Raw genomic sequence first — 21934 nt, forward strand, 5'->3', positions numbered from 1 at the left:
CCACTGTATATGCAAATAGGAGGGAATAGTGCACTATCCTTGGGAAATGTCCTTTAATGTATATATTGATTTCAGAGAAGAAGGGAGAAGGATAGATAGAAACATCAAAGATGAGAGAGAATCATTGATCGGCTGCCTCCTGCATGCCCCCTACTGGGGATCAAACCGGAAACCCAGGCATATGCCCTTGAGCAAAATCGAACCCGCAACGCTTCAGTCCCCAGGCAAGCGCTCTATCTACTGAGCCAAGCCGTCTAGGGTGGGAAATGTCTTTTTTATTACTAACAAATATTTTATTGTATTTTCTACTTACTCTTGATGACAAGTCAAGGTTTAGCTTCATTAAAATGCTATAACAAGGAATATAGAAGCCATACACATAGTTCAGATGGAATCATTTTTAGTTGATTAACTTATTTAGAATTTGTGTCCATGAAACTTCTGTTCTTTAAATTAACATTCTCAAACTCTCTTACCATGAGTACACATTTCACATGGTTGCACCATCAAAGCAATTCATTAGAATTCTACTGAAACATGGGATTCTGTATTTTACAAAAGTCTCTTTCAACGGTTTAAATGGCATTTTATTTCAGGCTTGATTTTGTTGTTTTGTTTTGGGGGGAGGAGCAATGTCTATTTTGGACTTTAGATTCCATGTCTCCATTTGTGGGAACCTGGGTGAACATTGACACACAAATTCAACATTTAGGGAGAGTCAAACCTTCAACCAGGACCCACCATTTAAAATGTGTGTACATTTTGGAATATAAGAAGCCTTAAAGTTTTGAAGGGTACTAATGCAGACACAGGGTTCTGAAAAGAGACTTAAAAAGAAGGAATCTTTCAGAGCTTAGTTTTAGGTTCAAACCCTAAACACATGATAAAATTCTGTGATGTATTTTATTTCTACTAAGATAATTCAAGGATTTAGGAGTCTCAATAATTTTCTCTCAGTCCTAATTTAGGAATATATGTATTCCTATATAGAAAACAAACGTAACTTCTGTGGTTGGGCAACTACTTCTTAAGTGAATGAGTGATAAGTGATAATTATAATTACAGTAAAATATGGAAGGCTTTAAAAGGTTGAGAGTTCACATTTAAATAATCATGTCCAATCCTTGGGAAAGCAAATAAAACAAACTATGATAATTAGAGCTCAATTTGTAGTATCACCACTAAAATGGCCCCCATATTTAGGGTACACCTTAAAACTATTTTAAACTTTCTGTATAATACATGTTTCAAAACACATAGATTTATGAGAATATAATGCCTCTGAGAAATAATGTAAACAAAAACTGAACTCACCTGAGCCGAAGTAGCTTCGTCCTTACCTTCGTGAAAATCTATGGGTGTTAACAAGGAGCCATTTTTTTCACAGCTCTCATGGCTTATGAGTGTATGTGCATAGTTGGGCTGAGGGAAGATCAGGTGACTCTTCCCCGAGTCTGCAGTGAGGGAGACCTCATGGGAATAGGTCTGAAGGAATGCCTGTACTCCTTCCACACCCAGAAAGCTTGAGGCAGGCAAGCCCACCAACCCTCTGCCTGAAGCCTGAAGCATACGAGACTTATGCCATCGCCATAGTCTGAGCGCCAGCAGAACCACCACAAAAGCAAGGAAGACACAGGAGATAATGGCCACGGCCACCACCAGGTACAACGTGAGATCTGAGTCTTCAGAGTTGTCAGGGTTCTTGATGTCATCCAGGCCAGCCAGGACCTCTGGGATACTGTCTGCCACAGCCACAGTGAGCGTCACAGTGGTGGAGAGGGGGGGCTGGCCATGGTCCTGGACTACCACCACCAGGCTCTGCCTGAGCATGTCTCTGTCCAGCAGGGCCCGTGCAGTGCGCACCTCACCTGTGTGCAGTCCCACCGCAAAGAGCCCTGGCTCACTGGCCTTGAGCAGGCGGTAGGACAGCCAGGCGTTCTGGCCTGAGTCTCTGTCCACTGCCACCACCTTCGTCACTAGGTAGCCAGGATCTGCAGAGCGGGGTGCCAGCTCCACACCAGTGGAACCATCATTGGGGAGTGAAGGATAGAGAATTTCAGGTGTGTTGTCATTCTGGTCCAGAATGAACAGACTCAGTGAAACATTGCTGCTGAGTGGAGTGTCCCCGCTGTCCCTGGCAGTCACCAGTAGCTGTAGGTCTCGGATCTGCTCATAGTCAAAGGAACAAATTGCATACAGCACACCGGTGTCAGAGTTGATGGAGACATAAGAAGAAAGAGGTGCTCCCATGATGGTGTCCTCAGTCAGAGAGTAAGTGACTTGGGCGTTCTTGCCACTGTCAGGGTCATGGGCGGTCACAGAGAAGATGGAAGCTCCTCTGGGGTTGTTCTCCGGGATATAGGCTGAGTAGGAGGCATGAGGAAAAGTGGGTGGATTGTCATTGGTGTCTGCCACATGCAGGCAGATATGAGTTTCAGTAGATAAAGGTGGGGTTCCTAGATCTGAGGCCATCACTGTGATATTGTACATGGAGATCTTTTCTCGGTCCAAATATTTCCACGTCACTAATCTATAATAATTATCTATTGATTTTTCTAATTGAAAAGGTAAATTATCATGTATGTAACAAACAACTTGACCATTCTTCCCGGAATCCCGGTCATGCACATTCAAGAAGGCAATTACTGTTCCAGGAAGAGTATTTTCCAAGACTGGGCTAAACAAAGATGTAACAATCACTTCCGGTCTATTGTCATTTATGTCTTCCACTGAAATGAGCACTTTGGTCCTCCCCATGAGAGCCCCCACATCTTCAGCTTGTATTTCCATTTCATAAAATGCACATTCTTCATAATCTAGACTCTTTGCTGTTGATAGTTCCCCAGTTTTTTCGTTGAGCTGAAATAACGGAGATTGTTTTTCACTGATTTTCCAGAATTTATATGCCACTTCTCCATTGATTCCCTCATCCGGATCACTAGCTCTTACAGTAAGCAGCTGGGTGCCAGGGGGCACGTTCTCTGGGATTGTCACTTGGTAAATCGGTTGAGAGAACACCGGGGCATTGTCATTCATATCCAACACTGTCACTAGGATGTGCACTGTGCTGGAGCGACGAGGTTCGCCTCCGTCGGAGGCGATGAGGACCAGGTGGTGAGCAGCCTCTTCCTCTCGGTCCAAGGCGCGCTCCAGCACCAGCTCAGGGTTTAAAGTTCCATCATCTCCAGTTCGCACGTCCAGGGAGAAATGGTGATTGGGGCTGAGCTGGTAGCTCTGCAGGGAATTCAAGCCCACATCCGGGTCAACAGCCTCTGGGAGTGGATAGCTTGTGCCAGGCGCCGCGATTTCATTAATTTTTACTTCCAGATTTTCGGCCTGGAATTTCGGATTATTATCATTGATATCAGTGATTTCTATTTCTATCCCCAAAATTTTTCCTCTATCCTCAAGGAGGATGTTGATATTTACAAGACACCGTGCGCTCTGAGCGCAGAGCTCCTCCCTGTCTATCCTGCCCGCGGTAACCAAGCTGCCGCTTCTCTGGTTTAGAGCAAAAAGCTGCGTCCTACCTCTGGAGACGATGCGGACTCCGTGCTTCGCCAGCTCTTGAGACTCCAGCCCCAGGTCCTTGGAGATGTTACCCACGAAGGATCCTTTGTCGCTCTCTTCTGGCACGGAGTAGTGAATCTGTCCCCTCCCAATCTCCCACAGCGAACTCAGGAGCACGCACAGCAGGATCAGCTCCCTGCGTCCTCCGTAATTCTTTGGAGCGGCCATTGTTCTTTCGCTATGGAATCCACTCGGAATCTTCATTGGCCATAAGTGTCTTGTTCACCTTTATGCTGCAGGCTCGGAGATCCCCTCGGAAAGCCAGATTGTCCCAAATGTAGGACGGAGTTTCGCTGCAGTTGATTTGTGGGATTTGCAGGTCTTAGTGAGGTGAGAGCCCAGAGTATCCGATGGCTTTTGGTTACATTCATCTCTAAATTAGGTGAACAGCGGCGCTTAGAGCCCTAAACAGTTACTGCACCCACTTAAAATTGTAATACTCTGCTAGATTACAGAGGGGGAAAATACTTCTTGCTTTCTATAGTTTGCTTTGCATTTATTTAACTTGTCCCTGAATTTATATTTTAAAAGTAATTGCCAAGAAGTGTGGGATGAAGTAGGTTTTAAGTCTTACAAAGTATTATAAAATGATCAGATTTATGAGTGAGCATCACATTAAATTACTCCCATTTCTGGAAGACATTTACTTTTTTAAAAAGAAATTATTAAATTTTATTTATTATGCTTTAAGGCTTATTATAAATGTCTTCAATATCTATTATCAAATAAGTAGAAGCTCCAGTTGTCACTGGCAATTAATTCACTCAGACTAAAATAGACCTATTGAGATGATTGACTCAGAAGTTGTTTTATTTTGTTTAAACTAATTAATCATTATAGTAAGATTTTTGTAGGTATTTGCTTCTTAATTTTCTTTTTCTTTTAAATATATTTTATTGATTTTTTACAGAGAGGAAGGGAGAGGGATAGAGAGTTAGAAACATCAATGAGTGAGAAACATTGATCAGCTGCCTCCTGCACACCCCCCACTGGAGATGTGCCTGCAGCCAAGGCACATGCCCTTGACCCGAATCGAACCTGGGACCCTTGAGTCTGCAGGCTGACGCTCTATCCACTGAGCCAAACCGGTTAGGGCTTAATTTTCTTTTTTAAATGTCATTTTAAATTACACATTGATAATGTTTCAAATTAATATTGTAAAATGCTAACAGTTTAAGTTCTACTTTCAAGTTTTATCAGAGGTTATACTGATTTGCTTCTTTATTTAAATTATTTATACTTTTTCTATTTGAAAACACTTGAAAGGTACAAATGAATTTACAATAAAAAGTAAATGTCCATCCCATTTTTTCACCAACGAGAGAGTATTTAAAGCAGACAATTAAATTCTTAAAGTAGACATATATTCTAAAATTACTTTTTAAAAATATATTTCTTTATTCATTTCAGAGAGGAAGGGAGTGGAAGAGAGAGATAGAAACATCAATGATGAGAACCATTGATCGGCTGCCTTCTGCACGCCCCCTACTGGGGATTGAGCCCACAACCTGTGCATGTGCCCTTGGCCGGAATCAAACCCAGGACCCTTCAGTCTGCAGGCCAACGCTCTATCCACTGAGCCAAACCGGCTAGGGCTCTAAAATTACTTTTACTTTTATGAGTATTTTGGTCAAAAGAACCACAAAAAGCAAGGAACACACATAATTATCAAAAAGTGCCAATACAAACAAATGTCTCCTCAATGCTTTGTAAAATGGCCATTAATTGAAGCAGTTGCTAAGGGAAATCTAGCAAAAGGCTGAAACAATGTGTTATCATCTTGAGTATATACTTGTTTACATACCAGGTAAGCAATTTTGTCTAAAATTTTAAGAATTCAACTCTACATTTTTTCTAGAGACAGTAGAATAACTAGGAGATGTCTAGCTTTATTAGTTTAAGGTTGCAAAAAAAAAGTTAAAAACATGATCTTTTCTTGGTTGGAAGAGTCTATAGAATGAGCTTCAATACAGATTAATCCTGAAAAGCAAGTAGGAAGAACATACTTTTATCTTCTGATGAGCATAATGGACCTACTACTAAGTCAAAAGATTTTCACACACACACACACACACACACACACACACACACACACACATTCACACGCGTTCGAGTACATTGCATGGAGTTACAACGGGTCCATCTACAACAAAACAAAACCCCAGGTTTCTAGGTGCTTTTGAAACAGAAGGGGAAGCAAATAGAGACAAAACATCGGATTAGTATGAAAACCATAACAGTTAAATCAGTTAAGAAAAATAATTTTGCCCTTTTTTTTTTGCTTTAAAGCAGCGGTTCTCAACCTGTGGGTCGCAACCCCTTTGGCGGCGACCCTTTCACAGGGATCGCCTAAGACCATCCTGCATATCAGATATTTACATTACGATTCATAACAGTAGCAACATTACAGTTATGAAGTAGCAACAAAAATAATTTTATGGTTGAGTCACATGAGGAACTGTATTTAAAGGGCCAGAAGGTTGAGAACCACTGCTTTAAAGGCTTATTTAAATGACTGCCTACTTTTACATTTATAGTATGGCAAGGCTGAAGAAAAATCATGAATTGAGTGATAGAAAGAAAAATTTAGGGGAAAATCTCAAGCTTTTACAAGAGAGCCCATAGCCTTGTGTAATGTTTCCCTTTGTAGATAAACCCACACCCTCAATCCTTCCTAAATCTGAGCCTGGAAAGATATCCCTAAAAGACGCATAACTGCTCCTACTTCAACCTCCCTTGAAGAATGGTATGACAGTTTTTTGACTAGCTACAACTTTCCTAAGACAACCTTTAGATTTGAAACTGTATGTTCCCCTGTGAACATGGAGAACCGGGTAGACCAAAGGAAGCAGGTTATGCATAAAGGAAACTCACCGGCTGGGAAGTCGACTCACTGGAATTACAAAGTGGAAATAAGGCCCCAGATGAATCACCACAAAGTATGTCTTGTCCTGAACTCAACTGCTCATTACATTTTAGAAAATTAAACTCTGTCTTTCCAGCTTGGGCCACGCACAGGTTGTAGGAATAAGGTAAAGTGCCTTCACTGTAGTTGGGGGGAACCACAGGTCCAGACTTGACACAGAGACCAGGTTGAAAGCAGCCCCAGGTGGTGGGGCTGGAGGGGCGTCGAAGCCGCAGGGCGACCGCCAGAATCACCGCGAGGAGGAAGAGCACTGAGATCAAGGCCAAGGCCACTACCAGATAGAACTGCAGCTCAGCCTGGGGGTCAGAAGGCATAGGACTTTCGCTCAGGTCCGGCAGCGCCTCTTGTAGGCTGTCAGCAAAGACCAGGAGCAGCGTGGCGGTGGCTGAGAGGGGTGGCTGGCCCCCGTCCCGCACGGCCACCAGGAGGCGCTGGCGGGCCGCGTCCCTGTCGCCCAAAGCACGAGCTGTGCGCACCTCGCCGGTGCGCAGCCCCAGGCTGAAGAGTCCGGGCTCGCTGGCCTGCAGCACGTGGTAGGACAGCCAGGCATTGTGTCCCGAGTCCGCGTCCACCGCCACCACCTTGGTGACCAGGTAGCCCGGCTGCGCGGCGCGCGGCACCGTGTCGAAGAGCGCAGAGCCGTCGGGCCCCAGCGCCGGGTACAGCACCCTGGGCGCGTTGTCGTTGCGGTCGCCCACCAGCACGCGCAGGCTCACGTTGGCGCTGAGCGCGGGCGAGCCCTGGTCGCGCGCCTGCAGCGTCAGCTCAAAGGCGCGCAGCTGCTCGTGGTCAAAGGCGCGCTGCGCGAACACCACCCCGCTGTGCGCGCTCACGGACACGTAGGACGACAGCGCCCGTGGCTCCAGGTCGCTGGCCACGATGGAGTAGGAGACCTGGCCGTTGGGTCCCAGATCAGGGTCGGAGGCGCTGACCTGCGCGATGGAGGCCCCGGGCGGGTTGTTTTCTGGCACGTGGACCAGGTAGGCTGACTGCTGGAAAACCGGGGCGTTGTCATTGACGTCGGTGACGTGCAGGGTGATGGTGGTGCTGGAGGAGAGGGGCGGCTTGCCCCTATCGGTGGCTGTGATGGTGACATTGTACTCCGGGGTCTGTTCTCGGTCCAGGGTCCCGTCTGTTACCAGTTTATATGAACTTTTGGATGAAGAGATGATCTGAAAGGGGACTTGACCTTCTAATCGACAATTAACCTCCCCATTCTCCCCAGAATCACGGTCATGTATTTTGATGAAAGCAATTAGAGTTCCTGGCACTGCGTTTTCCAGAATGATTTCCACCAGAGAATGGAATGTGATTTCTGGACTGTTGTCATTTTCATCTTGAATGTTAATTTCAACTGTACATTGTGCAACCAGTCCTCCACCATCCCTTCCTTCCACCACCAGAGAATACTCCTTGATTTCTTCGTAATCCAGTGTCCGCGAAGTGGTAATTTCCCCGCTCTTTGAATTCAGATGGAACACTTGCCCCGTCCTGTACAAAGAATACGTTATTTCTGAGTTGAGGCCCTCATCCAGGTCGGTGGCTGACACCTGCAGCACAGTGGTGCCCGGTGGCACGTTTTCTGAAAGCCTGACTCTGTACACGTCCTGCTTGAATACAGGGGGGTTATCATTGGCGTCAGTGACCTGGATCTGGAGCTCAGTGGTACCGCTTAGGGGTGGATCTCCGCCGTCCAAGGCAGTGAGGACTAATCGATGATGATTCTGTTGTTCCCGGTCTAAGGGTTTCTCCAATATCAGTTCCGGGTATTTACTACCATCTGGTTTCTCCTTATTTATCAAGGAGAAACTAGGACTTAGAGAGAGTTTGTAATTCTGCAGAGAGTTTAGGCCAGTATCGCCATCTTCCGCTACTTCTAATATAAATCGCGTGCCTGGCAGTGTGGACTCACTTATTTGCAGCTCAAAGGCGTTTTGCATGAATTTGGGAGGGTGGTCATTAATATCCTCGATCTCCACGTTCACGTGGTAAAAGTTCAATGGCTTTTCAGCAACAGCCTCAAATTCCAGAGCACATACTGGCTTCTTCCCGCATATCTGCTCCCTGTCCAGCCTGCCGCTCACAAGTAACTCCCCGCGCTCTGCGCTCACAGTGAAGTAAGGCTTCTCAGAGCTGACGCGCAGTTTTCGAGTCGGTAACTCGCGGACACTGAGTCCCAGGTCCTTGGCGAGGTTCCCCACCACCGAGCCCTCGGGCATTTCCTCGGGAATCCGGTAGCGGAGCGGCTCAGAGAGCGCCGGGCAGAACAAAGACAGCAGGAAGGGAAAGAGCACTGGCCGCCGCTCAGCCCAGCCCCTGTCCCCAGCGCCGCTCCCCATCCCTCTTGCTCCCCTCAGCGTGCTCACCGGCCTGAAGACGCCGGATGACCAGTAATGTCTGTGTCGCGGATGTCCAGAGCCCCGAACAGCCGTTAGTTCCTGCGTGGGGGTCAGGGTTTCTTCTTTTCCAGAGGAGGGAGCGGTGGAAAGGCCAGCTCTAGCGAGTGAGCCGTGGAAAGCGAGCTGCGGCTGCGCGAGGCGATCACCAGCGCCCAGCTCTCCACTCTGGCCAACAGCGGCGCCCAGAGTCCGTACTATGAAACTGCAGCCTCTGCTGCTTCAGGCTAAGGAACTACAGCAAGTATAATCGTGCGCTGGACTGGACAATTTTTATGTCTATGTATTTATTAATGTTTAATTTGTATCATTATCCCATTTCAAAGTCTTAAGGAAATCACATAGATTGAATACATAAACTCTGTTTGTTAACATAATTATTCCCCAATCTTCAAATCCACAGTAGTAATAGAAAGATGACTATAACAGACTTGGTCAAACGATCTCGGAGTACAGTAATTTTGAATACTTATTAGTTAGCAATACATTGGATAAAGTTCTATGTTTCTTCCTTTGTTTCTTTTTTCCTTGTTTTTACATTTTGGGTACCTCCATGTTCATTCCCTTCAATTTTTTTTCCAGAGAGCATCAGTAATTTTCTTTAAAAGGGCACAATTTATACTTACCTCCAAATACTTCTCTTCTTCCAAAATTGTTTCCGTGATTTATTTATAGTAATATTACCTGATTTTAAATTCTAGTATCTCAGTCAATGACATAATGTAGCCAGAAAGGAATTAGCCTATCCCTCTCGTTCCCACTACACAATTATTTTCCTAGTTATGAAATGTAACATCACTCCTCAAAGTTATCAGGGGAATAATATTTTACCTTGCAACACAAAGTGACTAACTATGGTCTATTACCCTGAGTCATAGTTCTCACTTCTGTACTTATATAACATCCCATGATGACTTCAAATAAAGATAGTTCCTAGAAAGTTTATTTGCAGTAGCTCATGAGTTTAGTGACAATTTCTCCCCTTTGTTTAAAAAATGTTAAGCATCTAATAAATTGGATAGGGTAATTTTCTTTTCCAATATGCCTGATAACCATATTTCTGCCTCACAGAATGTTAGTAACATTGACTGTTCCACAAGTGACTGTACATCTGAACACTGCAAAATATACTCACAGTATTACACATTTTCTTTATATGGAAAATATCAGCAAACACAACACTCTGCTAGAAAAACTGTTTAAATTAACACTCAGAAGGTTGCCGCAAACAAGATTACCTTGTCATCAACCCCTTCCAGATGCTAATCAATTGACGTATTGAACTGTACTGAAATTTTATACTTAGAGCAGCAATTTTCAACCAGTGTGTTCAGGTAGGCACACTGGTGTGCCTCAGAATTTTTAAAACATGGAACACCTGATTATTTAGTCAGGGGAACTGACCTCTTTTCCCTTGGATTGTCAAATAAAAAATGACAACAGCCAATACTACTATAGGCAGCCAGTGCAAATGAATCAAAATTATACCTATATTTTGTCAGATCAGCAAAAATATATTTTTCAGTGTGCCACATAATTTTAGTAACTAGTTATGTGTGCCATGAGACGAAAAAGGTTGAAAGCCACTAACTTAGACTATAAAAGTAGTTAGTCCCAGATTACATTATTTCTGACTGAATTTTTGAGCAGACCCAATAAGTAAAGTCCAACTACTGGTCTAGGACTTGAGTATGTGAGATGTTTGTTTCATAAAGCCAGCACCCTAGGACCCTACTTGGAGAGCCCACAGTCACACTTCACATGGCTGTCCCACTAAAACTGCACAAAGGAATTTTGTGGTGAAACATGTAACTGCCTATTTCACAGATGCCACTTACAATACTTGAAAAGACATTTTATTTGACGTCATATTTTATTGTTTTTGAACAATGACCTTCAGTGTGGCATTAGACTCCATGCTTATCATTGATATAAAATGATTGAAACACACATTGATATAGTGAAGCTTGAAACGCACATTTTTTTTCTTCAGGCATTTTCCCAACCTTCCACCAGGACCCAACTTTAATAGACCCATATGCTTTAAATAGGTCTGGAAGCAAGTGAGATTTTTCAAGGTCATCAAGTTGAGGTACATGGAGGCAGAAGCCAGACACAGAAAAAAATTCAGACCGAAACAATCTGCAAGAGCCTTTTGTACATCTGACCTAAAGAGAATCCTGAGCAGTCCCTTCATTCTCATTGATAAACTACATGGATTAAGAAAATCAAATGGAAAATAGGTGGAAGGTATAAGTGATAGTCCACTTATTCATAATCTCATCCATAGGCATCCCCTATAGAAATGATACCAAATCTTATGTTAATAAGTGTTCCATGTTAAAATATCACCACTGGAATAAACCATTTAACATGCTTTAACTTTTTAAAGTTTTTTTTTTACCACATCTTCAAAATACTGCCTTCACAAAGCAATAAAGATATTTACACAAAGTATAATTCCTCAAGAATATAAAGCTAAATGAATGATTGTACTCACCTGAATACTTTGAGCTTCATCCTTACATTCATGAAAATCTATGGGTGCTAAAAAGGGATCTTTTTTCTCACAGCTGTCATCACTGATGAGCGTGTCTGCATAGTTGGGCTGGGGGAAGATCAGGTGACTCTTTCCTGAGTCCGCGGTGAGGGAGACCTCCTGGGAATAGGTCTGCAGGAATGCGTGCACCCCGTCCACACCCACAAAGTGTGAAGCTGGCACCCCAGCGAACCCGCCTCCTGAAGCTTGGAGCATGCGCGATGTGGACCAGCGCCTCAGTCTGAGTGCCAGCAGGATGATAACAAAGGCGAGAAAGACGCAGGAGACCACAGCCACTGCCACCACCAGGTACAGAGTGAGGCCTGAGGCTTCAGAGTCGTGAGAGACCTCCAGGCTGCCCAGGTCAGCCAGAACATCTGGGATGCTGTCTGCCACCGCCACCGTGAGCGTGACAGTGGCCGAGAGAGGGAGCTGGCCATGGTCCTGAACTGCCACCACCAGGCTCTGCTTGAGCGCATCTCTGTCCAACAGGGCCCGTGCAGTGCGCACCTCGCCCGTGTGCAGCCCCACCACGAAGAGTCCTGGCTCGCTGGCCTTGAGGAGGCGGTAGGACAGCCAGGCGTTCTGGCCTGAGTCTCTGTCCACTGCCACCACCTTGGTCACCAGGTATCCGGGTTCTGCAGATCGGGGTGCCAGCTCCACACCAGTGGAACCGTCGGTGGGAATGGCAGGGTACAGTATTTCGGGTGCATTGTCATTCTGGTCCAGCACAAACAGACTCAGGGACACGTTGCTGCTGAGCGGTGGGTCCCCACTGTCATGTGCAGTCACTCTCAACTGCAAGTCACGGAACTGCTCATAGTCGAAGGAGTGCAATGCATACAGGACACCAGTGTCAGAGTTGATGGAGACATAGGAGGATAGAGGCACACCCTGGATGGTGTCTTCATCCAGGGAGTAAGTGACTCTGGCATTCTCGTCACTGTCAGGGTCGTGTGCAGTCACAGTGAAGATGGAAGCACCTCTGGGGTTGTTCTCAGGGACATAGACAGAGTAGGCGGAGTGGGGAAAGGAAGGTGGGTTGTCGTTGGTGTCTGACACCTTTATGGAGATGTGAGTTTCTGTGGACAAGGGCGGGGTTCCACCATCTGTGGTTTTCAGTGTGATGTTGTACACAGAGAGTATTTCTCGGTCTAGGTTTTTTGCTGTCACCAATCTATAATAATTGTCTATTGATCTTTCTAACTTGAAAGGTAGATTTTCTGAAATAGTGCAGGTCACCTCACCATTCTTTCCGGAATCTCGGTCTTGAAAGTAGAAAAGAGCAATTACTGTTCCAGGGGGAGTATCTTCAGGGATTGAGCTGCTTACAGATGTTATAGTCACTTCTGGGGCGTTGTCATTCACATCTAAAATGGTGACCCGTACTTTAGCCCTTGTCATACTACCAGGACCGTCCTGAGCCTGAACTTCCATTTCATAGTAGCTGGATTCTTCATAATCTAGGCTTTCTAAAGTTGATAGTTCTCCTGTGTGGGAGTTCAGTTGGAATATCTGTAGAATTTTTGGAGTTATTTTCCAAAAAGAGTATGTCACTTCCCCATTGACTCCCTCATCGAGGTCGATAGCATTTACTGTGAGCAGTCTTGTGCCCACAGGCACATTCTCAGGGACAGTGACTTGGTACTGAGGCAAAGAGAAGACTGGCGCATGATCATTCACATCCACCACTGCCACTTGGATGCGGGCGGTGCCAGATAAGGGTGGGTCACCACCGTCAGAGGCTGTGAGGAGGAGGTGGTGAATCGCCTCTTCCTCCCGGTCCAGCACCCGCTCCAGCACTAACTCCGGATACTTAGTTCCGTCCTCTCCAGTTTGCACAAGCAGGGAGAAGTGGCGATTGGGGCTGAGCTGGTAGCTCTGGAGGGAGTTCGTGCCCACATCCGGATCCCTAGCCTCTTTTAACGGAAACCGCACCCCAGGAGCTGTATTCTCCATTATTTTTACATTCATTTCTTCCGTCAAGAACCTAGGAGCATTGTCATTAACATCCATTATTTCCACTTCTATAGGGTAAAGATTCATTTTATCTTCTATCAGGATGTTAAAACTCACCAGACACCGCGCGCTCTGAGCGCAGAGCTCCTCCCGGTCTATCCTGCCCGCCGTGACCAAGCTGCCAGTTCTCTTATTCAGAGCAAAAAGCTGCGTCCTACCTCTGGAAACGATGCGGACTCCGCGCTCCGCCAGCTCCTGGGCCTCCAGCCCCAGATTCTTGGCGATATTACCCACAAAAGACCCTTTGTCTGTCTCCTCCGGCACGGAATAGAGAATGTGTCCTGCCCAAGCTTCGCTCCGGGTTCCCAGGAGGATGGAGAGCAGGAGGAATCCTCTGTAATTCCGGCCCCTCTCCGGAGCCGCCATTGTCCTGCAGATCATTAGACCCTGGGCTACCTCCTGTTGTGTTTCCGGATGTTTCCTGGAACGCTCTGTATTCGGAAAAGGAGCCCCAAATCCAGTAGGATATGGGTCTGAGTTTGATGTCCCTTGGAAAAGAGTTTGTCTCAATCTGGCGTTTCTCTGTGCTGTAAAAGCTCGGTAGTTCCGGCGGGACTTTCTCCTGGTTGGTGAACAGCGGCGCTCAGAGTCCTTACTGTGTTACTGCACCACATTGGAGGCAAAATGATTGCTTTTTCAGAAAACTTGTTTTAGCCTTCAAAATTCTTCCGTTTATATTTCTTTAATCCAGAAACATGAATTTTAAGAAACTGTGAATTGATGCAACAGTGTTCATGGATGAGTGTTTATTAGTCCCTAATGATTTTTTGAAAATTCCTTGGTTTGCTTTTCAACTTTGAAATGACTCTTGGATACTGCCTCACACTTTATTTATTGCACATAGAGAAAATCAGCCATTGCAGGTGAAAAAAATGATTTGTTTTAAAAAGGTGTGTATATACATAAGAAATATGTTGTATAGAAACTGTTTACATTAGAGTAAAACAAATTTATTTTATTTTTTAAAAGAATTTTTTTGCTCTTTAATCCTCACCGGAGGATATATTTTTACTGATTTTATTTTATTTTTTATGTTTTAATATTTTTATTGATTTAAGAGAGGAAGGTAGAGGGAGAGAGAGATAGAAACATCAATGATGAGAGAGAATCATTGGTTGGCTGCCTCCTGCCTGCCCCACACTGGGAATCAAGCCCACAATCCTGGTATGTGCCCCCACTGGGAATTGAACTGTGACCTCCTGGTTCCACTGAGCTATGCCAACTAAGCAAAACAAACTTAAATTAATTAAATACTATTGAACACATACTATGCGCTAGACACCACCATGTAAAACTCAGAGAGTCAAATTTGTCTTTAAATTATGAAGAGGTAGTTTAATAAAATTTTTGATTTGATTAAACTTTGGAGATGGTTTAGTCCAATACCTTCATTTTAATGTTTTAAAAAATCAGAGGGAATTGCCTTTGTCTTGGACTATGTAGTAGTAGAACCTGTGTCGAAATATAGATATCCTCACTCCCATTATTTTGAGAAAAAAGAGGAATAATTGTTGGCCTTAACTGATGCTTTATGCTCAAAAAGTGCCATTAGAGAAGAGAAGCTAAGCAGCAACAATCAGTTATAGAAGCAACTTATTTGTGACAGAAGGCCAAAGTAAGCAGAGGTTCTACTGGTTGCGGATTCATAAGAAAATGCGTGTTGGCTTGACTGCTTCTTTTCATTATGAAATTCAAATAATCATCCTACCCTATTCCAGAATAGTTGAAGGAAGGTGGGTCTCTAGACAGAAAGCCTTTGAGCACGCATGCAGGACTGTCCTGAAAGGATCCTTAGAGGTTCTCATTTCTCCTCCTATGTTAATGAAACAAAAAGCAATTCTTGATGGATCTGAGGTTACACTGAGCTGGTAGAAATAAAACACAGTCCCTTCCACATAGTTTCAGGAATAAAGAAAGTAACCAGTTTTGGAATGAAGATCTAGCAAGACATAGCCTTGCTTTGTAAATTATCTTAAGCCCCCATGGTAGTAGCTAGTATCACCAGGAGGAGGAACTAGAGTTAACATTGAAAATGCTTAGCTGAGTTGGTGTTCTCTGATGGCATTGCTCCAAAATATAGGTAATACTTTGAATGAAATGCTGTTTCAATTTATCAAAAATAACTCAGTCATGTTTGTTTTTACCAAGCAGATAAAATAACTTTTGTTCAAAGGAACCAATATGAGTATTACAGATTAATTTCAAAAACAGGAGTTAAATACTTTTTGTTTAGTAGTAATTTTGAACTTCTTGCTCATGTAAGCAAAGCATATGGTCATAAAAAATCATGAGTACTTGCAGACATGTGCAAACACAACTTTCATGTCTGGATATTATGGCTCCCAATGCCGTGATTTTTTAAAATCAGATATTTCAAAACTCACAGTGTCATCTCATATTTGTCTCTTATTCTACTATTTCATTAAAGTCTCAATTAACTTTACTTCTGGGTACCTTCTTTGGAGTTAAATAAATAATATCTAGACAAATGAGATTACACACATACTCTGAAAATAAAGCATACTTTAGAAATTAAATGGCTGTATCATCTCTAGTATCAAGTTTTCTAAGTTATTTTACAACATAAAACTAAATATTAAGAATGTCTACTAGAGTACCACAATATGTTTAAATATAACATAAGCCTACAGTGTAAAGTCAAAAGAATTCTTTAGTTTTAAAGGGAGTATGTTATTATTGATTTAGTTTTGGGGCAGAATCTTGACCTTCATTTGTTTACTTGCATTAAAAATTATATGGAAAGACTACTTGACTTCCCAGGAATTGAGTTATCTTCTCCCCTTTCTTTATGAAACTTTTTAAAAATTGAAGAACCATTTGTTTGGACTTCTGTTTAGGTTGTCATTTCCAGGCAAAGATATAGGTATTTTCCAATGATTCTAAGATTTTGCTGCTTCCCCTTTGATAACTGACACTTCAACAGAAGTTTGATCAGAAACTGGCATTTTTTCACAGATGATAAAATAGCCCAATGGTTTGGTACATTTTTCTTGAAGCTTCAAAATTTAGTGCATACTCAAAATCTCAGACTGTCTATATTATTCATAATAATGTTCATGGTGTGTAGGTCAAAGAGCATTATTTAGTCAAAACTTAGCAAATTCCATGGTTGCCAGGATTGAACACGTGGTCAGTCCACATGAATGAATTATTATTGTGAGAGTATAATCTAATAATTTTTCTGTCAGTAAAATATTTTATTTAAATGAAATGGTCACAGGTGACTCAGATAAGAGAATAAAATAAACCAGATACTGCCCTGGCTGAGTAGCTCAGTTGGTTAGAGCATCCTCCCAATACACCAAAGTTGCAAGTTCAATCCCTGGTCAGGGCACATATAAGAATCAACCAATTAATGCATAAATAAGTGCAAAAACAAACTATCTATCTATCTCTCAAAAGTAAATAAAAATAGACCAGTCTACTATCCCAGTTAGTGAGCAGAGAAGAGAATAAAATAAACCATTGTACTACTATTCATAAAACCACTTAATGAGCTTATAACAATGAAGGTTCAAGATGTAGTTGAAATTATCCAGAATTGGTGATATAATAAAATATCTAACATTTACAGAGTGTATTCGTAAAAGATACCATCTGACTACCTTGATCAATACCAAAGATTCAAGGGAAATAAAATTGTTATTTACTATTAAATTCTGATTAAAACCATCAAAGAATTATATAAAAATGTCCACGCAAATCAGCTTTGAAAGTGTGTCTGACTGAAATCTCTTGGTTAGTCATATACATTTGGAATCTTGAAAGAAATAATTCTACAATTGCTGAAGTATAATTATCACAATACTGATTTAGAAAAACATGTATTATACCCTTAGCAGCTAATTTAAAAACATCAACTCAATCAGTTTATATGAAGACTAAAAATTTCAGGTTACAAAAGAAATTCTCATTCATTATCAAACATCTTCTCAATTGTTTATTTTACTTGTGTAATTGTTTGTTTTAGATACATAAGTAACCAATCTATTCTTTATCAGATCATGGACTAGTACAGCTCAGAACTGGAACAGAACTTGACTATCATGTAGTTCAATGACTTATCAAAATATATTATCCCCAGTACTCTATTAATTCCATGGCCATTAACTTAGGTACTTTTTAAGAGTGCCAATAATAGAATCTCCTAATTCCTTAGCAGTCCATTTTCTGATAAAACAACTTTGACATCTCAAAACTTTTTTAAAATGTATTTTTATTCATTTCAAAGAGGAAGGAAGAGGGAGAGAGAGATAGAAACATCAATGATGAGAGGGAATCATTGATTGGCTGCCTCCTGCTGGGGATAGAGCCTGCAACTCTCAACCCCAATATGTGTCCTGATGGGGAATCAAACTGTGATCTCCTGTTTCATAGGTTGTTGCTCAACCACTGAACCACACTGGCCAGGCTGCTTTTCTTTTTCCTACTCATCAAGCCATAGTTTCAGTCACATCTTTGGGCCACAGTGAATTAGACTAATTATTCTTTTAAATGGCAACCATTTGTTCCTTAAATATTTGAACAGAGTTCCTACATGACAGAGCCTTATTTTATCTGGGTTACATTTGTTAATTATTTAAATTCTTAGTTGAACATTATTAAGTCTTTATTCTCCCATTCATTAGTCACTCCTCTATTTTTAGAGTTGTATCCTGTGACACTATGAGCATATTTTAACATTCACTTTCTCTTAAAAATTATTTAGAGAGAGAGGAAGGAAAGAGAGAGAAACATGGATTTGTTGTTCCACTTATTTATGCATTCATTGGTTGATTCTTGTATGTGTCCTGACCAGGGATTGAACCCACAACGTTGGCTATGGGGACGATGTTCTAACCAACTGACCTGCCAGGTCTAATTTTCATTTATTTATTTATTTAAATATATTTTTTATTGTTGATAGTATTACAGATATCTACCATCCCCCATTTTAATTTTTAAATATTTCCCCATATTTTCTGTGAGGTACATAAGACAAGTCTTTTTAATTTAATTTTTACTTTGAGGACTATTGATATTGTGACTGGCCCAAGATGAAAAACAGATAGTTCCAAAGATATTCAGGTAGTTCCAAGGATATTCAGATAGCTCCAAGGATATTCAGGTCTTCAAACACCAAAGATCTGGTCTTCTTAATTACTTTAATCTTTTATATAAATAACTTTTATTACTAAGTAGTAAGGGGGGAATCTCTCACAGATCTCCATAATTTCAGAAAATACTCGCTATAAATTAAAACTGGGGGAGAAAACCAAGAAGTTGAGCTTCTTTTTAAAAACCTGCAATTTAGTTTTCACATTAGAACAAGAATCTCAGAAATGTCACATAATGGAAAAGAAATATCTAAGAAATGAGATGAATGTAACCAAAGGCACAAAGAGCTTGCCAAGAGGAGAAAAGTAAAAGAAAATCCAGGGCATACATTATTAAGATTATTTTGGTAAAATTTGAGAAAACTAAGATAGAGCTCTATTAACAAAGAAAAAATGTTATAAAAATTATATGATTCACTCCAAAATACTAAAAAGACTAAGCTCTGATCAAATAGAATTTTTAAATTTTCTGTTCAAATAAAACCAATAAAAGCAATAATCTCACCTGAACAAGGGAGCCTTCCTCTTTACAAAAACCTGAATCTTCCTGAAGCAAAAGAGGATCGCTTTTCTCACAGCTCTCCTGGCTGATGAGTGTGTCTGCATAGTTGGGCTGGGGGAAGATGAGGTGACTCTTCCGAGAGTCAGCAGTGAGGCAGACCTCATGGGAATAGGTCTGCAGGAAAGCCCGCACCCCGTCCACGTCCATAAAGTGCGAGGCAGGTACGCCCACCAACCCACCTCCAGAACTCTGCAGATGGCGTGACGTGTGCCAGCGCCTCAGCCTGAGTGCCAGCAGGATGATGACAAAGGCGAGAAAGACGCAGGAAACCACAGCCACTGCCACCACCAGGTACAGAGTGAGGCCTGAGGCTTCGGAGTCGTGAGAGACCTCCAGGCTGCCCAGGTCAGCCAGAACATCTGGGATGCTGTCAGCCACCGCCACCGTGAGCGTGACAGTGGCCGAGAGAGGGAGCTGGCCATGGTCCTGAACTGCCACCACCAGGCTCTGCTTGAGCGCATCTCTGTCCAGCAGGGCCCGCGCAGTGCGCACCTCACCCGTGTGCAGCCCCACCACGAAGAGCCCTGGCTCACTGGCTTTGAGCAGGCGGTAGGACAGCCAGGCGTTCTGGCCAGAGTCTCTGTCCACTGCCACCACCTTGGTCACCAGGTATCCGGGTTCTGCAGATCGGGGTGCCAGCTCCACACCAGTGGAACCGTCGGTGGGGATGGCAGGGTACAGTATTTCGGGTGCATTGTCATTCTGGTCCAGCACAAACAGACTCAGGGACACGTTGCTGCTGAGCGGTGGGTCCCCGCTGTCATGTGCAGTCACTCTCAATTGCAAGTCACGGAACTGCTCATAGTCGAAGGAGTGCAATGCATACAGGACACCAGTGTCAGAGTTGATGGAGACATAGGAGGATAGAGGCACACCCTGGATGGTGTCTTCATCCAGGGAGTAAGTGACTCTGGCATTCTCGTCACTGTCAGGGTCGTGTGCAGTCACAGTGAAGATGGAAGCACCTCTGGGGTTGTTCTCAGGGACATAGACAGAGTAGGTGGAGTGGGGAAAGGAAGGTGGGTTGTCGTTCGTGTCTGCCACATGTAGAGAGATCAAGGTTTCTGTAGACAGAGGTGGCACCCCTTTGTCTGTGGCTGTCACAGTGATATTGTACAGGGATACCTGTTCTCGATCTAGAACTGTATTGGTCACTAATTGATAATAATTGTCTACTGACTTTTCTAGCTCAAATGGCAGACTTTTTGAGATAGAACATGTTACCAGGCCATTCAGTCCAGAATCACGGTCATATACTTGAAAAAGAGCAATTACTGTTCCTGGAGGAGTACTTTCCACAACTGACTTGCCTCCAGATGTGACTACTACTTCTGGTACATTATCATTCACATCTAAGACAGTTATTAAGACTTTTGCTCTGCCTTGTAGACCTGGCTGATCCCGAGCTTCAACCTCCAGCTCATAAAAGCTGGAATCCTCATAGTCTAGATTTGCAGAAATTGATATTTCTCCAGTGAAAACATTCAAACAGAAAATCTTTGAGATCTTTTCTGTTATTCTCACAAAGGAATATGTTACTTCTGCGTGGACCCCTTCATCCTGGTCGGTGGCATTTACTGACAACAGTGGTGTACCTATTGGCAGATTTTCAGGAACACTCACAAGGTAGACAGGCCGAGTAAACACTGGAGGATTATCATTTGCATCTAGGACAGTTACCAGAATTCTCGCAATGCCTGACCGGACAGGGTCACCTCCATCCATGGCAGTAAGAACCAAGTGGTGAATAGACTCTCCCTCCCGGTCCAGAGCGTGCTCCAGCACCAGCTCCGGGTATTTGGGCCCATCAGTTTCACTTGACACGTCCACTGAGAAGTGACTACTCCCGCTGAGCTTGAAGCCCTGAAGAGAGTTCACTCCCACATCCGGGTCAGAGACCTCCACTAGTGGAAAACGAGAGGATGGGACTGCGTTTTCAAGAATTTTCACTTCCAATTCTTCCCTTAAGAATTGGGGTGTATTGTCATTAATGTCCACTATTTCCACCTCTATGGGATAAAGCTTTAGTTTGTCCTCAATGAGGATGTTAAAACTCACCAAACATCGCGGACTCTGAGCGCAGAGCTCCTCCCTGTCTATCCTGCCCGCGGTGACCAAGCTGCCTCTTTGAGTATTCAAAGCAAAAAGCTGCGTCCTACCTCTGGAGACAATTCGGGCTCCGCGATCCGCCAGCTCCTGGGGCTCCAGCCGGAGATCTTCCGCGATGTTGCCCACGAAGGAGCCTTTGTCCAGTTCCTCAGGAATGGAGTAACGGATTGGTCCAGCCGGGACCCCGGCCCCCCACAGCGTCCCCAGGAGCATATAAAGCAGGACAAACCGGCTGTGGTGCCAGCGCCTTTGCAGAGCCGCCATTACTGGCTCCTTATGGACTTCCCTGGAGTGATGCGTAGGCGGAACAGGTTCGCTTTGCTCTTGGGCTTCTCAGAATTAGAGTTCAAGATCCATAAACAAGCAGAGTTCCGATGCGAGGCGTTTGAGGTCAGAATTTTTGCGCAGCTGCAGAGCTTTTGTATCCGATCTGCTTTGTGCTTGGAGGATATAACTGGAGTTCTCATTGCTTTCCTTACCCGGGTTAGTGAACAGCGACGCTTAGAGTCCTAACTTAATACTGCATCGTATTTGTGAAAAGATCATAGAGAAGATCTGAATTCAGCTAAATCTGCGTAGATAGCACTCATAAAATTTCTCTCCCCAAGAGTGAGAAGCATTTGGAAAAATAAAAGAGCCTATTTTAATAATTTTAAATGCTCCCTGGAATTTACCATTCATTTTTGTGGTGATATC

The 21934-nt window shown here is 43.3% G+C and overlaps 2 protein-coding genes across 8 annotated transcripts in view; both read right to left on the minus strand.

Moving 5' to 3' along the window:
• The window catches only part of LOC102437860 (protocadherin gamma-C4), a 148880-nt gene that overhangs the window by 93634 nt on the left and 33312 nt on the right, over positions 1-21934 (minus strand). Inside the window, exon 1 of one of the 7 annotated variants that reach the window (XM_006086440.3) lies at positions 11393-13972. The exons of 2 other annotated variants lie outside the window; for them this stretch is intronic. In XM_006086440.3, the coding sequence (XP_006086502.1) occupies positions 11393-13831 (2439 nt within the window). In that variant the 5' untranslated portion in view covers positions 13832-13972. Of the gene's footprint in view, positions 1-1314; positions 3752-4385; positions 4444-6444; positions 9013-11392; positions 13973-21934 lie in introns of those variants that run through there. 4 more of the 7 variants (XM_023752034.1, XM_023752035.1, XM_006086445.3 and 1 more) reach the window with 4 other exon arrangements.
• Positions 16351-21658, minus strand: LOC111825470 (protocadherin gamma-A6-like). Its single transcript, XM_023751996.1, has 2 exons — positions 19073-21658; positions 16351-16467 (listed from the first exon to the last, which is right to left on the minus strand). The coding sequence occupies exons 1-2, from the start codon at positions 21500-21502 to the stop codon at positions 16351-16353; spliced, it is 2547 nt and encodes an 848-aa protein (XP_023607764.1). The 5' UTR covers positions 21503-21658.

This window comes from Myotis lucifugus, unplaced genomic scaffold, assembly GCF_000147115.1.
Source record: "Myotis lucifugus unplaced genomic scaffold, Myoluc2.0 scaffold_28, whole genome shotgun sequence".
Classification (NCBI taxonomy): Eukaryota; Metazoa; Chordata; class Mammalia; order Chiroptera; family Vespertilionidae; genus Myotis; species Myotis lucifugus.